The sequence below is a fragment of the Balaenoptera ricei genome, chromosome 1, assembly GCF_028023285.1.
Source record: "Balaenoptera ricei isolate mBalRic1 chromosome 1, mBalRic1.hap2, whole genome shotgun sequence".
Lineage (NCBI taxonomy): Eukaryota > Metazoa > Chordata > Mammalia > Artiodactyla > Balaenopteridae > Balaenoptera > Balaenoptera ricei.
The window spans coordinates 130,070,869-130,087,281 of NC_082639.1; the positions used below are offsets into that span (position 1 = coordinate 130,070,869).

Consider the following 16,413-nt stretch of genomic DNA (forward strand, 5'->3'; position numbering starts at 1 on the left):
GGATTGGAGGACTGATGGATTCTGGGTTCTAATGTGGCTGAAGGATTGATAAAATCAGGGTATTGGAGGAAATGTTCTGGAAAGTCAGAAGTGGTCAGTCAGAGGGTAGAGAGCCTGAAAATTAAGATTGTGGAGGGGGAGCAGGTATTAATGATAGGGTCTCGGGCAGCGGTTCTCGACCAGGAGCAATTTGCCCCCGAGGAGGGGACATCTGCAATTGTGTAAGGACACTTTTGGTTGTCACAGCTGGAATGAGAAAAGCTGCTACGGACACCTAGTAGAGGTCAGGGATGCTGCTAAACGTCCTATAACGCCCAGGCAAGCCCCACAGCAAAGACTAACCTGGCCCGATTGTCAATAGTGCCACGGTTGAGAAGCCCTGGGTTAGGGCATGATTATGGGAATTAGCAGCTGGGATCGGCCTGAGGATAAGATCGTTGGAGAAGACAAGATAAACAAAGAGATCAGGGTTTTGGAAGGTTCTTCCTATGACTAATGGAAGCTCCAAGAATTATGACAAGAGTGGGAGAAAGAGCCAGGGACAAGAGGAAGTTAACTAGCTATGTATGGAGTTATTTTATTTTTCTGCAACTGGCTGATTGGCTCGAGTTGGAATTCATTTTCCTGGCTCTAAGAGCTGCCTGTCCAAATTAGCCAAAGAGTGATGGTATGCTGTTGTTTTTAAAAGCCACTTGTTTCTTAACCAGCTTTGGCATAATTAAATTGTCTGTCTTAAATAGTTTGTCTAAAAGCCCATTTAGGCATTTGGTTGGTCTTTTTGGTCAAAATTCCATGACTGTAAACTTGGGCACTTGGCCTAGTTGCATCATTAAATAACATCTCAGGGTAACAGTTCTTGCAGCCAGGTCTTGTGGCAGGGATCTGGTTTGAGAAAATCCTTGAGAAACTATTTGTTGACTTTAAAGACTGTGGCTTTCCTTGCATTGCTCATCCTAGTGGAGAAAACTAGTCAAAATCACACAGAGTAAATAAGGGTTACAAACCAGTGCTGCTTCCTGGAATAAACTGGTCAGATTGTCCAGTTTTATGCTTTGTCCTTCATTTTGAACTCAAGTGCCCTGGGGCTGCTTTTCTGCCTACCCACAATAGCAAGGAACTGTCTTTTGTTGGCTTCTTGTTTAAAAGAAGGGCTTGTTTTGAGGTTTGGACCACGAATAATAATCCATTGTTCCATATAATAATAATCCACCCTCTTTAGCAGAAAAAAATCTGCTTGATGCAGTGTGGCTATCAGTTTATTTAGAAGAATGGCCAAAAGTGCCCATTGTGTCGTGAGGATAAACATTTGGAAGATGGTTAGGAGGAATGGGGGAGTACTCTTGTTCTCCTTGGCCTGGAGTCATAGTTAAGACCTCAGGAAGAAAAAATTCTGAATATGACCGTCAGTCCTGGGTGACAATACCCCTCCTTATTCTGCTTGTCTGTTACATTCTAAGAATAATTGGAACACTGCAGATAGGGATTCTCTCCTGACTATTTCTTTAAAAAAACCTTGTTTTGAAAATGGGTGTTTTTAATCTCTTCTATATTAGCTCTAATTGCTTCCACTTTTAGGCCAAATAAGTTTCTTTCTAACCTTCTTTAGTCCATGAAAGGGTCTCTTTTTGCATGAAGATTATTTTATTTTAGCGGGAATCCTTAATAATTCCTGCAGGTTGCCTCTGATTATAGATCTTGGAAAAAGAGCTATTTTTATATGCCAAGTGATAGACATTTTAATTACTACTTCCTGGGCTTAGGCTATCTGAAAAAAACTCAGTGAGTAAATGAATATGTGACCCAGTGTGGTCAGTTATTTCTTGAGTACACATGTGTCTAGCACACTGAAATCCAGAGGTAGGTAAGATTTCACTAATGAAAGCAAGATATGTTATGCTTCTTTTTTTTTTTTTTTGCCTTAAATACCTTATAGGAAAACGGTTAGTTAAATAATAAACATGGCTTTAAAATAAAGTGATATCTTACCTAAAACAGTTTTAATTGCTTTATATATGGAAGATGAGAAAAGATCAACTTGATACAAATTGAAATGTAGCAGGTGAACGTGAGAACTATTTAAAGAAGTAAAAATATGGCCTCCACATCATTAAAAACAGACCATCAGAGAAGCATGGTGAGATGTCCTTCAGTAGATGAATGGATAAACTGTAGTACATCCGTACAAAGGATATTATTCAGCAATAAAATGAAATGGGCTTTCATGCCACAAAATGACATGGAGGAAGCTTAAATTAATATTCCTAAGTGAGAGAAGCCAATCTGAAAAGGCTACATTTACTGAATGATTCCAAATATAGAATATTCTCGACGTTAGTGCTACACTAATGCAAGATGTTAATAATAGGGGAAACTGGGGCTTGGGGGAAGCGAGAGAGAATATATGGGAACTCCCTACTTTCTGCAAACCTCAAACTGCTCTGAAAAATAGTCTATTAATTCAAAAGAGAACATAAATATTAGGTATAACTGAACCAGTAAAAATGTCTTCTTATTAGAAAACAAAAATCCCAGACTCTCAGTGGTTTAGTTTGTAGGAAGTACCTGGCTATATAATATTCTGCCAGAAATGTATAGTACACAGTGGTGATGGATTACTGTATACATCTTGTAATGTTCTTGTATCTTTTCTTTGTCCTCTGATAAATATGCACAGTGGTATTCATGCTAAATCCTACTCTTAAGCTTCCTTGTTCCTTTCTCTCCAGTGACTGCTGGTGTATCGGCCCTGGAGGTGTATACACCAAAAGAAATCTTCGTGGCAAATGGGACACAAGGGAAGCTGACCTGCAAGTTCAAGTCTACTAACACAACCGGCACGTTGACCTCAGTCTCCTGGAGCTTCCAGCCAGAGGGGACTGACACCACTGTGTCGGTAGGAATGCTTGTTTGCTCTCCGCTGGTCGTACCTCACGGGGTTCTTTACTGCTCTAGTGTGATTAATGACCCATTCTTCTGATTGCACACTTGCAAAATGAGTGAGTTTGTTATCTATTAGAGACTTCAAGGCCCGTCTCTTGCTTGAGACTCTCCAAAAAAATAAGTTCGGCATCTCTTAAATGCAGCTTCTTATCTGTATTGATACTGATATTGATATCTCTATCTATCTATCAATATACTGGGTTGGAATGTATGCCTGATTTCCAAATGTTTGAGTGGACCTGTGTCCCTCAGGATTTATAAAAAGGAAGGCCCCCTGGGTGTTGTGTCTGAATAGGAAGGAAAGGTGAGGTAAAGTCAGAGATTACAAATTTATATGACTTCCTCACTGGGTCCAATTGGGTATGGTTCTGGGTAAAACAGTCCCAGAGTGAGTGAGAGCAGGAACCCATACAAATGTCATGGGGAAGCAGAGTCAGGCATTCTGTTGCTTCCCATAAATATGGCATCAACGTGGATCATGTATCCTATAGATGCAAAATTAAACACACAGATTTACCCAGGAGAGTCCAAAGAATTATTTAAATTTGTGAAGATTTCCCACTGACATCTTTTGCCAGACTAGAAGTGAGGGACATTGTTTTATCTATAGAAAGTAAAGCATCATCAGGAAGACACCCAGATGCTCTTTCCTTCAAAGAGCAGTTTTACTTATGCTCAAAACATTCTTGTCATGTGGGTCAAAGCAGGTTTACATACCCCAAGCCTTAATATTAAGAACATGCTGTATTTCTTTTTTTTAAATAAATTTATTTATTTATTTATTTATTTATTTATTTATTTATTTATTTTTGGCTGCGTTGGGTCTTCGTTGCTGCACGCGGGCTTTCTCTAGTTGCGGTGCGCGGGTTTCTCATTGAGGTGGCTTCTCTTGTTGCGGAGCACGGGCTCTAGGCACGCGGGCTTCAGTAGTTGTGGCACATGGGCTCAGTAGTTGTGGGTCACGGACTCTAGGGCACAGGCCCAGTAGTTGTGGTGCACGGGCTTAGTTGCTCCGCGGCATGTGGGCTCTTCCCGGACCAGGGCTCGAACCTGTGTCCCCTGCACTGGCAGGCAGATTCTTAACCACTGTACCACCAGGGAAGTCCAAACATGCTGTATTTCTGATTAATGTTTTTAGCTAATCAATTTATACTTACACACCAATCTGATTATAGTTAATTCCAGAATGTTCAGTTACTGATACAGGATCCTTTAACTCCCAAATGTCAGGGCATAGTTAATAAGACGAGCAGGATGCTCTTCATTTTTATAGATTTTCAGGAGAAGGAAAAATCAAGTCCAGCATACCAGATATGGCTTTTCTGGTCCATGGAATTAGGGTCCACATGTCTAAAACTGAGCTCGTCTTTTCTCCCCTCTGTTTCCCTTCTGTGCTAGTTCTTTTTGGGTATTTATGTTCTTCTAGGGACCTGATTTTTTTTTTAAATCTTGAGTTTTGTTGGGGGGGGACGTTTGTCCTTCCCTTCCCCATCCACTACCTCTTCCCTTCTACTCCTCACACCCACCCTGAGAAATAAGAACGTTTGCTGGCTCTTCCTACTTCGTTTCTGGCATCTAGCTTTTTGTCAGCCTTCCTGCTTCTCCGCTCTCCATTAAGTGATAAAAACTGTGTGCCGGGACTTGTGCGGCAACCCCCTTGGTTATTCCTCCACTTCAAATTATCCATCTTTCAACCCAGTCCTACAGTCTACCAGGTGCCTTGTCTTAAAACAGTTCTTTCACCTCACCACTGCCCTAGTCAGAATCCTCATAGTTTCCCATTGCAAACAGTGCTTGTCTGTTCTAGCCCCACTTCTGTTCTCTCATGTGATCTCCTTCAGTCTAGTAAAAAGTGCTTTATGCTTTGTTTTTCCACTTCTGAACTCTTGCCATTTAAGTTGTATCCCATCTTCACATTGTGATCCCTCCATAAGACCTCTTTTGACCTTTTTAGCTCTTCTTAAAACTCCCTGCCCATGTTATCTGGGCCACTCCTGTGAGAGAAGGTCCCTTGCTATGACAGTTTTTCTCTTCTTTATCTTGAATGTAAGCATTTTGAGGGTAGAGATCTATCTTACACCTTTGGCATCCCTCATGGTTTTAGCACTGTGGCTTTTACTTAATAAATGTTGGTCGATAAGGAGATCTAGTCCCTTTTTGTGTGTGAGTTTTTTTACTGTTTCATTTCTCTCTTTCTTACTGGTTTGACCAAAGCGTTATTAATCAGTGCAGTTCAGCAAACATATACAGTTCCTGTGATGTGCTAAGTGTGGAGGAGCACAGAGAGAAATACAGCTTGTGCCCTGCCTTCAGAGGGCACCCAGTCTGATGAGGGAGAGGTTTGCGGAGGCCCAAAGGTGGGAAAGAGTGTAGTGTAGGTCTATGTTGCTGCTTCAGAAGTGCTTCAGGGGATATTTGTAGATGAGGTAGGAAGGAAAGCAGAGACCAGATGACAGAAGGACTTGTTTGCTAAGCTAAGAGTTTATGGTTTATTTCCTGGTAAAGAAGAGAGGTGAAGGGTTTGGGGCAGGCGAGATATGATCAGACATGAGAGGCATTAAATAATGGAAATAGCTTAAGCTTTGAATTCTGTCTCCGAGAACAGTGACCTTGAGTAAGTCACTAAGGTTTTCTGGGCCTCTTTCCTCACTTGCCAAATATCTGGCGGGTGATTCTCACCTTGCAGCGTGGTTATGAGTGTCAGAGCGTTATTTTTCATGGTATTTCACATTTCTGCCCATCTTACAAGCGGAGGCCCTGGCTGCCTGTCTTGTTCAGTGACTAGCTTTGGAAGGCAGAGACGGTGTCTCCCTCTGGAGCAGAGGACTGGTTTGCTTACTGTCCAAGATAGTAATATGTCTCCCATTGGGGCCATTATAAAAGAGTTGGGTTTCCTAAGCTTGGGGCTCCTCATCTGTGATACCGAGCCTCTGCACGCACAACATCCACCCAGGCCCCTCCATGCCGTCCCTATGGGCCTTGGGGGGCAGGGGCCACAGATAAAAACATGCTGCTGGCTGTTTGTAAGCAATAGGGTGCTTTGTCTCCAAGTCTTCTTCATGAGAACAAAGACTTCCCAGGAGTCTTGTGTCTTCTGCCAGCATCTGTGAACCTGTGGCCGACTTGCAGGGAGGGTAAAATCTCAGAGCCTTCATAGTTCCTAACAAGCATTAGTTATATTAAACACAGGGTATATATTTGATAAATGGTTTTTAATTTTTTTTTTCCCAATAATCATTTAGGCATTGTGGAGGATGGATTAGAGGAGCTTGAGACCAGTTAAGAGGTCATAGCCCAAGATGATGAGGACATAAAAATCAGGTATTATCAGTGGGAATTAAATAGAAAAGAGAAACTTAGGAGATGGAATTGACAGGATTGGGGATTTTTTTTTCTTTAAAGATTTATTTATTATTTATTTATTTATTTAATTTATTTTTGGCTGCATCAGGTCTTAGTTGAGGCATGCAGGATTTTCGCCGAGGTATGCGGGATCTTTCGTTGTGGTGCGCAGGCTTCTCTCTAGTTGTGGCATGCAGGTTTTCTCTTCTCTAGTTGTAGCGTGCAGGCTCCAGGGCGTGTGGGCTCTGTAGTTTGCGACATGCGGGCTCTGGTTGAGGCGCATGAGCTCAGTAGTTGTGGAGCGCAGGCTTAGTTGCCCCACGGCATGCGAGATGCTAGTTCCCCGACCAGGGATCGAACCCGCATCCCCTGCATTGGAAGGTGGATTCTTCACCACTGGACCACCAGGGAAGTCCCAGGATTGGGAAATTAATTGACGGGAAGGAAGACAGAGGAGTTAACGGTAACTCCAAAATTTATGGTTTGCGAGACTGGCATGTAGCCATCAGTCAAGATGAGATACACAGGTAGAAGATGGAGTTTATAGGAGAAGGTGGCAGACTTGGAGGGTGGAGGCAGCTGAGTGAGTAGGCACTTGGATTAGAGGTCTAGAGCTGCAGGAAGCACTATGCGTGAGAGAGGTTTGCGAGTTAACAAAATTGTAGATGGCCATTAAATCATAGGAATGGATGAGATTGCACAGGGGTTTTCAGCTTCCACAAAAGGTTCTGAAAATGTTGTGTTTGGATTGCCAGTGCAGCTCAGTGGTTGACTAATGCTCATTTCCACCACCCTCCCCAACCCCACTATCGCCCCATCTGTGAATCCGAACAAAGACGTCCAGCCTCCAGCAGAGCTGCTTGGATTGAAGCCACATATCAGGATAGATCCCCACCCACCAGGCCTGACCTTACTTCCAGGGGGCTGGGTTTGACAAAGTTACTTTGAGAAATGAGTTCCTTTGCTGAAAGCAGGTCTGGGGAGAGAGTGAGAGTGGAAAGAGAAAGGGGCTAAAGGCTGAAGCTGCAAAGGCGGACGAGAACATTTTCGGTTGTCTGGTTTGTGTTCCTTTCACACATCCATGACTTTTCTGTAGGAAACCAATAAGTAAGACTGGGTAACCCATCAGATTAACTGATCTGTGATATTTAGGCTTCTTTTTCTTCTTTTTCTTTTTTTTTTTTAAATTTATTTTTATATTTATTTTTGGCTGTGTTGGGTCTTTGTTTCTGTGCGAGGGCTTTCTCTAGTTGTGGCGAGCGGGGGCCACTCTTCATCGCGGTGCGCGGGCCTCTCACTATCGCGGCCTCTCTTGTTGCGGAGCACGGGCTCCAGACGCGCAGGCTCAGTAGTTGTGGCTCACGGGCCCAGCTGCTCCGCGGCACGCGGGATCCCCCCAGACCAGGGCCCTAACCCGCGTCCCCTGCATTGGCAGGCAGACTCCCAATCACCGTGCCACCAGGGAAGCCCTAGGCTTCTTTTTCTTGATGCTTTGCGTATCTTAATGGTAAGTTTTGTGAGTTAAGGCTGAAACCTTTGGATTCACTGGGCTTAGTTGTGGTGTCCATCAGAGAATTGGCTTTGAAGAGTCAGGTGGTCCTGACTTTGACTCTGGATCCACCACCTATTGTCATTGTGACCTTGGGCAAATGGTTTCTTTGAGTCTCCATTTCCTTATTATAAAAATATGGGTGGTAATTGCTATACCACTGGGCTATTGAGAGGTTTAGAGAGAATGTACACATTTATTTCTCCAACTGAAACAGGGTTGAACTCCATGATTTCTAAATCCCTGTCTGGCTTAGGTTCTATAGCTTGAGATTTGTAATATGATGTGGCATTTCTTTCTGGATGAAGTCTTTTTTTTCATGTCCTTCTACTCCGCCATCTTGATTGGAGCTCCTCGGATGAAGTCTTTTTTTAAAAGAACCCTTCACAGCATGCCTATAATAGAGTTTAGAACTTCTACCTTTGAGAATAGCTCATGTGTTCTTTTTTTCTAATTGCAGTTTTTCCACTACTCCCAAGGGCAAGTGTATGCCGGGAATTATCCACCATTTAAGGACAGAATCAGCTGGGCTGGAGACCTCGACAAGAAAGATGCATCAATCAACATAGAAAATATGCAGTTTATACACAATGGCACCTACATCTGTGATGTCAAAAATCCTCCTGACATTGTTGTCCAGCCAGGACACATTAGGCTTTATGTTGTAGAGAAAGGTACTTCCTTGAGTATTTTTGCAGTAATGATACAGTCCCCTTTATCTCATGCTTAGTTAGAGAACAAGAGTTACATTTCAGGGTGTGTTTGGAAGGGGTATTTCTGCCATACAGTTATGCTGCCTGTTTCCATCGACCTGTGGCTCTACCGAACATGCCTGGGGGTCAGGGAACTCATTCCAACTGGAGTGGCTGATTTCTCCATTTATATACCTGCTGTCTGGAGCATATTGATCAGATTAAAGGAGTATGAATTTTTCACTGTTAATTAGAAGTAAGACCAGATTCATTATAGTTGGATGGGGTGAGTATTGGGAAAGAAGGAGATTAATATTGTTTTAATATTCTCCAGGAGAAAGCTTTAACATTGGCAGAAACAGTATAGCTATTTCTTCACCTTTTTTGGAGAATAAGCAGGAAACGCAGGTTCTGCTGTCTCATTTCGAGACAAAGTCTGCTTTGTTGGAGAATAGATTGAGGTAAATTCACATCCCCAGCTTTTCTTTGATTTTAGAGCATTGAGAGGGATTATGTATATAGAAATGTTTTTAGTTCTAAAGCTCATTCTTTATCAGCTAATGTTCCTCTGTCATCAATTAGGTACTAGGATCTCATAATTTGTATAATAAAATGGTGTATGGTAATTGCTAAAGGAAGACACTTGTTTATTAACTTAATACAATTCCATTTCTTCTCTCTGTCGCAATGTACCTTAAACCTATTTTGTTCTTTCTCTCTAGAGATTGTGCCCGCGTTTCCAGTTTGGGTGGTGGTGGGTATAGTTACTGCTGTGGTCCTAGGTCTCACTTTGCTCATCACCATGATTCTGGCTGTCCTCTATAGAAGGAAAAACTCTAAACGGGATTACACCGGGTAAGGAGCTCTGCTTTTGGGGGGAAGGGTGGAGGGAAGGAATCAGAGTTTATGAAAACTTCTGTATGTGTTATGGGAAAAGAATTGTGAAGAATTAGCTACTGTTAGCTTTCATGTCGGAATCAAGCCATCTTCTTAGAAGACGTTCTGACACGGGCAAGCAGAAATCAGTGGCCTGCTGTTAAACGTGGGCTATGACACTAATCCCTGTTTCAGTTTCTTTCTTAGGTTTGGTGAAATGGACTGCTCAGTAGTCTGTGCTCTGTGTTTCAGTATCATCCACTCTGCAATTAGCATTATTAAGCCACAGATATCACTTACCTAATATGAGTTTAATTTGATCTCTAGGTAATAATCTCATAAGGTTCTTCTTTTCAGTTAGGTAAATATAATAATAATAATAGGAGTATGCTGATAAATGACCCCCCACCTGATGTGATGATGCAGGGCTTTTCCTGTTTGTAGTTTGGTAAGGAGGTTTATTGCTTTGACCATTCTCAAATGCATGGCTGGACTTATCCAAGCTGAGTTAATAAGAGTTGAACATCAAAATATACCAGCAATAAAGAAAAGTAGACTTTCGTTCTGTTTGCGGCTTCTCAAAGAGAACACCTTTGAGCATAGGGTGTGTGTCTAATTGAAGGACCCTCTCTTTTTGCCACTCCAGCTGGAAAGCTAGCCTGTATAAGCTTGGTAGAACTCGTGTGGTAAGACTGAGAGCGAGGCTGGGTTTCAGTTGATGTAGCACGAGCTGCGTCCCAGGTGCACGGAAGGGACTGTGGTTGAGAGGGTTGCATGCCCTGGACTCCCTGGCTGGTGGATGGTGGGGACTTCTCGCTTTGGGCTCTGCTGCTCTACTTTTTAGGAGTGCTGTGTTTTAAGGAGTTTAAGTGTTCAAATTCAGATATTATTTGCTTGGAATGTTTCTATTCTGCTGACTGTACCTGCCCCCTTGCATGGTGAGTGGTTTATGATGAAATATAACCGGAGCATTGGTTTTCAACATGAAACTAATCCAGGGTGGTGACATGCCAGTCTCTGTAGTTCACGCTTTTTGGGTTAATAAAGGCACAGAAAAGTGTGCCTTAGAATTCTGCATGGCGTCGTGAATGCTGCTATTCTTCTTACTTTGGTTTTTTTTTCCCCCTCCCCTGCCTTTTCTACCTTGGTGTGCCGGGATCAGATCCTGCCTATCTTCCACTTCTTAAGAAAAGCTGACATAGACGACACATTGGGCCTATAACAGGGCTGGGTCTCCTCTTCCACTCCCACTAGACACATGGTAACTAATCACATTGGCCGTTGCTGTTAATATTCATGTGTATGTATTCAGCCCATCTCCCTTGTTGACAACTAACTAGCCAGCTCTGAGCTAACCCAACAGCTATCATGGTTTGTCCACAAATATGTCACGTGTCTGTGTTAGAAACATGTTGAGTGTACCATCCCAATGAAATTGGGTTGTCAGGTTTTATGGTCATCTGAACATATATGTTCTTCATGTAAAATGCCTTTGTGTGTGTGTGTGTGTCTGTGTGTGTGTGTGTGTGTCTGTGTGTGTGTGTGTGTGTGTGTGTGTTTTAGTTTTTTTATACTTGAATTGTATTATTACTGAGTTAGACTCTTTGTGTTACAATACTCAAACCATTTTGGTTTGTGGCATATAGCCTCCTGGTTCAGAGAAGGCACAGTTTGCAGAATGCTTTGTATGCTTTGGTCTTAGTAACGACACTTTAAATGTGATTCTCTCCACACTCCTAAGATTTTTAAAAAGTACATCATAAGGGATTGAAGCTCTGCTGAAGACACATCCCATTAGGGAATCCCTAATGAGTTACCTCCTGGCATTCACTTTCCCTGGTTCATTTATGAGACAGGGCTTGCTGTTGAAGACCCCGCTGCCCCTGAAAAAGTTCAGCCCGTGTGATGTGGCATTCCACGGTTTCTTATCATCCATGACTTCCTGGATTTTCTTTGGTTTGGTTGCGGAATTGGTGGGGAAACAAACTATGGGGACCTAGGGAATGGAAGGAATGAGATAAGCCAAGACTATGAGCCTGGATCTGTATCTGTCATTTTGGAAGCACATTGAGAAGAGGTTTGCCTTTGATGATCACAAAAGCGAATTGCTATCAAGAAGGTATAGCTTGCTCCTTTAAACCTGTATCCCAAAGGAGGATTTATGGTAGGGGAAAAAGCCAAAGCAGCAAAAGGATAAACGTACATTGTAGCCAGCATCCCATCCAGCAGATATCATTGTTGTAAACTGGGGCAAAGAGATTGTACCACATTGGATTCTGTACCTCCCCTGGAGTAGCTTCACTGACTTGGAAGAATTAGTGTCAGGGATAAAAAATAGTTTCAAGATATGTGATTGTTTTGATACTCATTGTTTTGTTGAGTTTTGTTTTTATACATCTGCTACTTCATTTTGTCATCACTTGCATTTCTATATTTTTTGTTTCCATTTATTTTAATTTTTTTTTTTTTTTTACATTCTCCAAATTGCCAACTCATCAGCTGCAATACATCAGAGAATGTGTCACCGGTTAAGCAGGCTCCGCGGAAGTCCCCCTCCGACACAGAGGGTCTAGTAAAGAGCCTGCCTTCTGGATCTCACCAGGTAATAGCTGATTGCAGTTCTGCCCACCATGCCATGCTCTGCAGTTTGGTGCTCTGTCACGTTGTGGGGTGTGGGAAAGAATACTGAGCTGTGAGAAACAGAAAGAGAGAGAGCAAGAGAAACAGAGGGGAACGTAAGGGCTGGTTTAGGAGGACCACAGGAAGGTATGTGGGGAAGAATCTGACTTGAGTAAAGGTTTCCACCAAACCACCACACACAGATTGGCCCAAGCAAAAATTAGGAAATGGCTTTGTCAGATGTAAATACTTCTTCCTTCATTGCTCAAAGAAATAAAGCTAGCGAACTAGATTCTATACTGAGGTGTTCTATAAGCCATGGAATTCACAGGAAAAAGTTGATTTTGGTGTTGGTAATAAAACAGAAAAGTTCTTTTGTATGAATTCTTTAGGAGAAATTGAAAGTAAACATTTATCTGAATAATTAGTAGGCTCGATGAACAAGGAAAGGCTTTAGTTTCTACTTCTTGTAGAAAGTACAGAGAAGAAATAACTTTCATTTGGAATTTAGCATGGAATCTGGCATTGAGGTTAATATTGTGTTTTGGCCATGCTGGTGTAACTATAAATGGCAGAAATTCCAGAGCTTAGTACCGATTCTGGTCTTCTGGGGTAGAAAGCATTAGAAGGAATGTGGCCAGTTATAACTTTGCCCTGAGGAGGCGGAATTGAGGGTGCAGTGGGGCGGGTGGATTTAAGAGGAAGTAAAGGAGAACAGTGTTTTGTGGAAGAAGTATTCCACAGTCTTAGTTCACAGTTGTCCTACGTGGTGAGGAAACTGAGGCATTGCGATGTTCAGTTACTAAAAGCACAGACCCCGTTAGCAACAGAATTGGGGCGAGAACCTAGATTTCTAGGCATTGTCTTTCACAGCATCAGGCTCCTTACTTGTTCCTAGTCTGTCTGTCCATCTCTCTCATTCTGTTTGTCTCTCCGTCTGTCTCTCTCTCGGATTATGTAGTATACCTCAGTTCACTAATTTGGATTGTGAATGGGAATAGGGTTGTGAATAAAGGCGTTAGAGTTACAGGTAGGCATAATACCTAAGGAAGCCTTGGAAACTTTTTCTTCTGTCCTTGAAGTGCCATGGGCATTGTTCTCCTGTTGAAAACAAACAGGGAGGAAAAAAAAAAAAGAAACAATGGACTTCGGACATTGGAAAACAGGTTGTGCAGCACCATGGTTCCTAAGAGAAGGGAAACAAATAAGGGGAGCCCTGTGATCGTCCCAGCTTACTCCTCAAGGCATTTTCCAGGCTGCAGTGCTGAGGGGAGAAGAGAAACAGCTTACCTGTCTCACTGAATTGAGGAGGCGGAAATCAGAGTTTGGGGAGGCCTCCTTATCTTCTTGAGAAAGGATGCACAGCAAATACAAATTTTGAGGCTTCGTATGGTAGGCAGAATAATGACCTCCAAAAGATGTCCACATCCTAACCCCTGGAACCTATGGGATATGTTACCTTACCTGTCAAAAGGGACTTTGCAGCTGTGATTACAGATCTTGAGATGGGGAGATTTTCCTGGATTATCTATGTGGGCCAAATGTAATCATAAGGGTTCTTATAAGAGGAAGGCAGGAGGGTGAGAGCCAGAGATTTGAAGATGCTATTCTACTGGCTTTGAAGATGAAGGAAGGGGTCACAAGCCAAGGAATGCAGGCAGCTTCCATAAGCTGGAAAAAGCAAGGAAGCAGATTCTCTCTAGAGCCCCTAGAAGGAATGCAGCCCTGCTGACACCTTGATTTAGCCCAGTGAATCACATTTCAGACTTTTGACCTCCAGAACTGTAAGATAATACATTTGTTTTTAGCAGGTCTAAAATTGTTTCTATTCTCCTCCCTCAAGCTTGGTTGGGTAGGATTCCAGGTTGGAAATCATTTTCCTTCAGCATTTTGAGGCCTTGCTGATTTTTGTAGCTTCCAGTGCTAAGAAGTTGATACAGTTCCGATTCCTCCTCCTTCGGGTGGGACCAGTTTTATTCCCCTTCTCTTAGAATCTTTTTTATCCCTCATGCTCTGAAATTTTATAAAATTGTGGGCCTTTTTTGTTCATTGTACTGGCTACTCAGTGGGCTCTTTCAGTCTGAAAACTCTGCCCTTCAGTCTTGGGGTATTGTCTTCCATTATTCTTTGGAAAATTTCCTCCTTCCATTTTCTATCCTCTCTTTTGGAAATTCCTGTTAGCAATTAGATCATCTAGAGCAGTCCTTTCGTCTTCTTAATTTTTTCTGTTTTGCAGTTTCTTCTAGAAAATTTCTGCAACTTTATCTTCCAAGTTTTATTAAATATTTAATTTCTGCTATCTTTTTATTTAATTTTCAAGAGCTATTGCTTATTCTCCGGTTCGAATAGCCCGTACTTTTCATGGATGCATTGTCTTATCTCTCTGAGCATATCATTTTTTCTTCTGTTTTATGATTTTTAAAAAATGTTTTCTTCTGTTACTGGATTTTGCTGTTTCTTTTGAATTCCCTTTTTTCTTTTATAATTTTTGTCTTTCATGTTAAAAGCTTTCCTTAAATGCCCAGCGATCCTTGCTTATCTGTTCGTATTGAAGGCACTCAGATCTGATCATGAGCTCTTTTTGCAGAGACAGAGCTTACTGGGTAGTAGGCTTCACTGTTTGTATAAAGTGCTGGCTGGCTTTCACTGGGGGGACCCCCTAAGTATCGGTTGCTAAGGTCTTTTCTCTTGGGTTAGTCGATTTCTCCAGAAAGAAATCCTCTGATCTCATGCTTGGGAATGGAGCAGAGGAAGGAGAGGGGGGGGGCTCCCTGTTCAGTAAGTGGATTTGCCCGCCCTGTTTTCAGCACCAAGACCCCACCCTGCTATGACTGCTGTCCCTGAGTCAGAGATGGGCTCAGCTCTCCTGTGAGTAAACCCCCAGGGTTCTGCCCAGGCCTGACTCTGCGGCGTTTTCTGGAGGTTAGTGAGAAGCAATTCAAGCACTGTGTCAATCTATATTATCATTTTTCAGCATTTGCAGTATGACACCAGGTCAGCTTTGAGAGGAAAGCTGCAGCGTGCCTCACGATCGATTCCTAGGTTATTTCCTTTGCGCTCAGGGCAGGCCCCTGAAGGCCTCTTCTCTAACATGTTGCAAATCAGGGTTTCTGTTCAGTGACATGTACCTGGAGCACCCTTTGTCTTACTTGGTTATTTTTCATCAAGTCATACTGTACCTTTTATTTTATGGTTACACAACTTGTTAAAGACATTTTCTGCCTTACCTGTTTCTGGAACTTATAAAGCCTTTGTCGGTCCACACAAGGCTTGGAAGTGGACTGTGTGATTCCCTTGGAGATTTATCTTCCAATTTTTGTTTTATTTAGGTTTGCATTCAGTGGTCAACTTGGAACAGGGGCTGCTATCCTGGGGTTAAAACATTTGCTTCAGATACTCCACAAAATTCCTAAGCGCTACAGGGCCTTAGGTGATGCTGGTGTGTGCTCTTACTTGCCATCACACGCCATCTTCAGTACGTGTATCAGAAACACCTCTGTGTCAGAGCACCAGAGGTTTTTATGGAAGTTGTTCTTACCAGGATCCTTTTGATATATCTTCAGTTGTTCAAACTGAGGCAGAAAAGGTTTCACGGTTTAGGAAAAACTGGCTTGACCTGATATGTTCCTCTTATTAGGTAATTTATGAGATTAAGTACTTTTTGTAAGTTGAGCACAACCAAAGGTAGCAATTGTTTTGAAGAGTCAGTCATTCCATTGCATGTTCTCTTTGATCACTTCCACACACACTTGAGTGCTCAGCATACTTACAGTGTAAACTGGACGTGGGAAATGCAGGCATGAGTATCACCCAGTCCCTGCCCTCCAGAACCTCAGAGTCTCCTGGGTTGTTCAGGTCATTTTCAGGCTTTTCTATGATATGGAGAATTTTTTTATGTATATATCCTGACAAAACAGCCTTGAGGAAATCTTCATATTTAGACAGACATCTTAGTGTTTTAAGGGTTAGTGATGTGTTACAAACTAGTATTGACTCTGGGGTTCAGCTCATGGTGTTAGCTTGCGGGGCATTATTTAACTTCCACATCTGTTCCCTTATCTTTGAAATGATGGGTTGGGGCAAGTTGATCTTTAAGCCCCTTCTCATTTTTCCATTGCTAATTATAAGAGTCCATGGTACACTGTGCCTTATAAGGAGAGGTTTAGGCAGTTGCTGCCCACATATTGCACTCAGATCTGTGAAATGGGTGCATGGTAGGGATATTTGCAGACTACCCCTTGGGACTTTCTTCCAAGGGTGCTATCATGACATGCTCCCTGGTCATCAAAACCTTCCATTTTCTATCTGCAGGCGTCATCTGAGAGTCTAATAGCATTAGTCATTACTATTTGGACGAATAAATAACTCAAAGTTATTTTATCAGAAGAGAAAGAA

General features: G+C 42.4%; 1 protein-coding gene across 1 annotated transcript in view; it reads left to right on the forward strand.

Annotated features, from left to right (window-relative positions):
• MPZL1 (myelin protein zero like 1) overlaps window positions 1-16,413 on the forward strand; it is a 62,677-nt gene that overhangs the window by 37,334 nt on the left and 8,930 nt on the right. The window contains exons 2-5 of the mRNA XM_059935630.1: window positions 2,727-2,893; window positions 8,292-8,505; window positions 9,246-9,378; window positions 11,899-12,001. Of these exons, the coding sequence (XP_059791613.1) occupies window positions 2,727-2,893; window positions 8,292-8,505; window positions 9,246-9,378; window positions 11,899-12,001 (617 nt within the window). The remainder of the gene's footprint in view (window positions 1-2,726; window positions 2,894-8,291; window positions 8,506-9,245; window positions 9,379-11,898; window positions 12,002-16,413) is intronic.